Source organism: Etheostoma spectabile, chromosome 8 (genome assembly GCF_008692095.1).
Source record: "Etheostoma spectabile isolate EspeVRDwgs_2016 chromosome 8, UIUC_Espe_1.0, whole genome shotgun sequence".
In the NCBI taxonomy this organism is placed as follows: domain Eukaryota; kingdom Metazoa; phylum Chordata; class Actinopteri; order Perciformes; family Percidae; genus Etheostoma; species Etheostoma spectabile.
Genome location: NC_045740.1, coordinates 17,757,834 through 17,760,611, shown reverse-complemented (window position 1 = coordinate 17,760,611; position 2,778 = coordinate 17,757,834). Strand labels below are relative to the sequence as shown.

General features: G+C 39.3%; 1 protein-coding gene across 1 annotated transcript in view; it reads right to left on the bottom strand.

The window, feature by feature from the left end:
* Positions 1-673: 673 nt before the first annotated feature.
* The window catches only part of LOC116693800 (chemokine-like protein TAFA-5), an 80,030-nt gene continuing 77,925 nt past the window's right edge, over positions 674-2,778 (bottom strand). Inside the window, exon 4 of the mRNA XM_032523035.1 lies at positions 674-1,666. Coding sequence (XP_032378926.1) covers positions 1,658-1,666 — 9 coding nt within the window. The 3' untranslated portion in view covers positions 674-1,657. The remainder of the gene's footprint in view (positions 1,667-2,778) is intronic.

Here is a 2,778-nt window from a genome sequence, read left to right as displayed (position 1 = left end):
AAGCTGCAGGTGTGAGGGATTATTGTAAGAAACCTTTACTAATATTAAACTGCACAAATAACCAGCCAAAGAATTTGTTTCACTATCTAGCAAACCAAAGGTTTAGGAATTATTAGTAGATTTTACATTAACAAGTAATTAACAGTTAGTTACAACTTATAAATGCTTTATAAAGGATGAATTATGAGTAAGTGGTGTAACAAAAACTCAACAGCAGTGGTGTGTTAAATAAAGGGTTTTTTGCAAAGCATATAAAAAATGTTAAATATAGAACTTTAGGCTTTTCAAAATACATTTAATGCACCCCCCCCCCCCGCCCCAAAAAACAGACATGACAGCTTGGCTTCTAGTGCCAAATAGTGTGCCGGTTGCTTCATTAAAACCTACCGTGACTGCACGTCGTCCACACGTGGCTCCGGAGAATGTAAAATCGGACTGAATGGGTAACGTAGTCCAGTGGAGAAGAGCCACACATCAGTCACAATTCTGCAGCTTTTATCATGAAAATATGGAAACTTTGCTCACTGGGATCAAACAACTTGGAAAATATCCAGTGAGTATCAAGAGAAAACCTTTTGAAAAAGGTCAAATTCCTTTATTACATCTGGCACAATGTAACTGGAGCATTAAAAACATATCTAGAATATACCAGATATTATAATGGCGTTGAACGTTTTTTTTTTTTTTTTTTTAGATGAGTGCTTTGGATTTTTTCTTGTTGCTCACTGGATTTATTCACGTCCTCCTACCAAAGAACAACGTCTTATTTTCACAAAAAACTAGTTACAATCTTGGAAATTATATTAGAGTCAGCCCTGTCTCGCTGTCGATTGGGTTTCCAGGGAAACGTATCTTGTCCAGGATTACATTTGTTTTGGACGTGTCAAAGAAAACAAAAACTCTGGCTCTCACAGATGAGTAATCTTATTCAATGTGGGGTTATTTTTGAGAGATTCTGTCCACATTAAATAAGAACAGTCCTGTGAGTGCCATGGCTTTTCTGATGTGCACCTGAAACACAGTCTGAGATGTGGAGCTGTATCGACTATATTTTTGACTCTACTCTGGAAAATGTATCTTCACTTTCTGATAAAAATGTTTTACGTTCTCATCAGAAAAACCCCTAAATTGGTTTTTTTTCACCTTCTCCCAACAACTGATGTTTGGCACGTGAACATCTGTCCTGACAGAAACATCATTAACTCAGCGCACAATTTTACTTTAGCTCGCGGTGTAATATCCCAACGTGTTTGTGTCTTTACAGAGATGCGGTGGTGTGCCTTTAAAACGTCTCTTTGTCGGCTCTGTTCATCTTTGGTCTGTAGAAAGAAACAGAGTTTTGTTGCCAAACGACAATACAAATCCATCCAGCAGCTCATCATAATATTCCTCTTTTATTTTTTTTTATTTTTTTTAAATCTCCTGGAAAATAGACACAGTTCCCCCCTCCAGATAGAAGAAGAACGTCAGGCTGCAGATTGCACAGTTCGCCCAAGCATGAGGCAGGAGGTGACCACGCCCCGGCCCTCGGCTCTGTTAGCGGCTGATGATTGGAGCGCTTGGTGATGATAGGGGGGCGTTGGACGATGGGAACCAGTCTCTCTCTCTGTCTCTCTCTCTCTCTCTCTCTGCAGAACGAGTGTCCTCACCGCCGCTGTCAGGAGACCTGGAGGACACAAGTAACAATCCGTCACAATAAATCAGCTCCATGAGCCGGATGACGTCACTGACAGGTTGGTATTTATGCACGTAAGTGTTCAAATGTCACTTTTTTTAGGGAGCAACCTAGTGTCCAAGGGGACAACCTCGTGTCCAAGGGGACACTAGGTGACACTGTCCAAGGGGACACTAGGTTGCAGGAATAGATCAGAATGTGTAAAACTAGTAGAAGTGTCTCACAAATGAGTCGTTTCAAAGGTAACCCTGTCTCACGGAAATAGATCAACTGACCGACGCAGGACAAGAAGACTATAAAACCCCAGTTATTCCGATGTTCATCGGTCACTCTTGTATGGACATCCGTGTGTGCACAGAGGTCGCTCTCTGTGTCATGAAGGTTTGTTCATTGTTTAAATAAAGCTGTAAATGATCTGAAATCTTTGGACTCGTTATCTTTGAAGTGTCCATCATCATTTCCTGATCTCAACCAAATTACAGTGCTTGACTTTTCGTAGCTTTTTGACTGAATGGTTCATGAGAACAAGTTCCCCATTAAGGTCCCGCCCCAGTAACAAAGCCATCATGCACCTTTAACCCTCCTGTTGTCCTCGGGTGAAATTTGACCCCTTTAAAAAAATGTCTATTTCTCAAATATGGGTTATAATATCTATATCTTTTAACCAAATTACCACAAAAAATGGGAGTGGAGTCCATACAACACTCTTTGCAAATACAACTGATGACTTTCCTTCCTCTGATCTTAACTCTTAGTTAAAATAATTCATAATTTCTGCTTTTTTAACTCAAATATTAGGTTTAAATCTATATAACTGAGGGACATTGACCATGAATTCCAAAAAGTTGTGTAAAACTAGTTGTAGTAAGGTGGTGTTAGTGAAAACTAAAAGAGACCCGGAGGACAACAAGGGTTAAGTGGAAAAAAAGTTAATTTTCCTTTAGTGAAAGATATAAAACATAAACAACTTCTAATTGAATTTTAGCCATTTATTTAGCCCGTAAAATAACAATTTTGATCACAGGATCTCACAAACATGCAAGGTAATATCCAAAAACAAAATGTATGTGTGTGTGTGTGTCTCTGTGTGTGTGTGTGTGTGT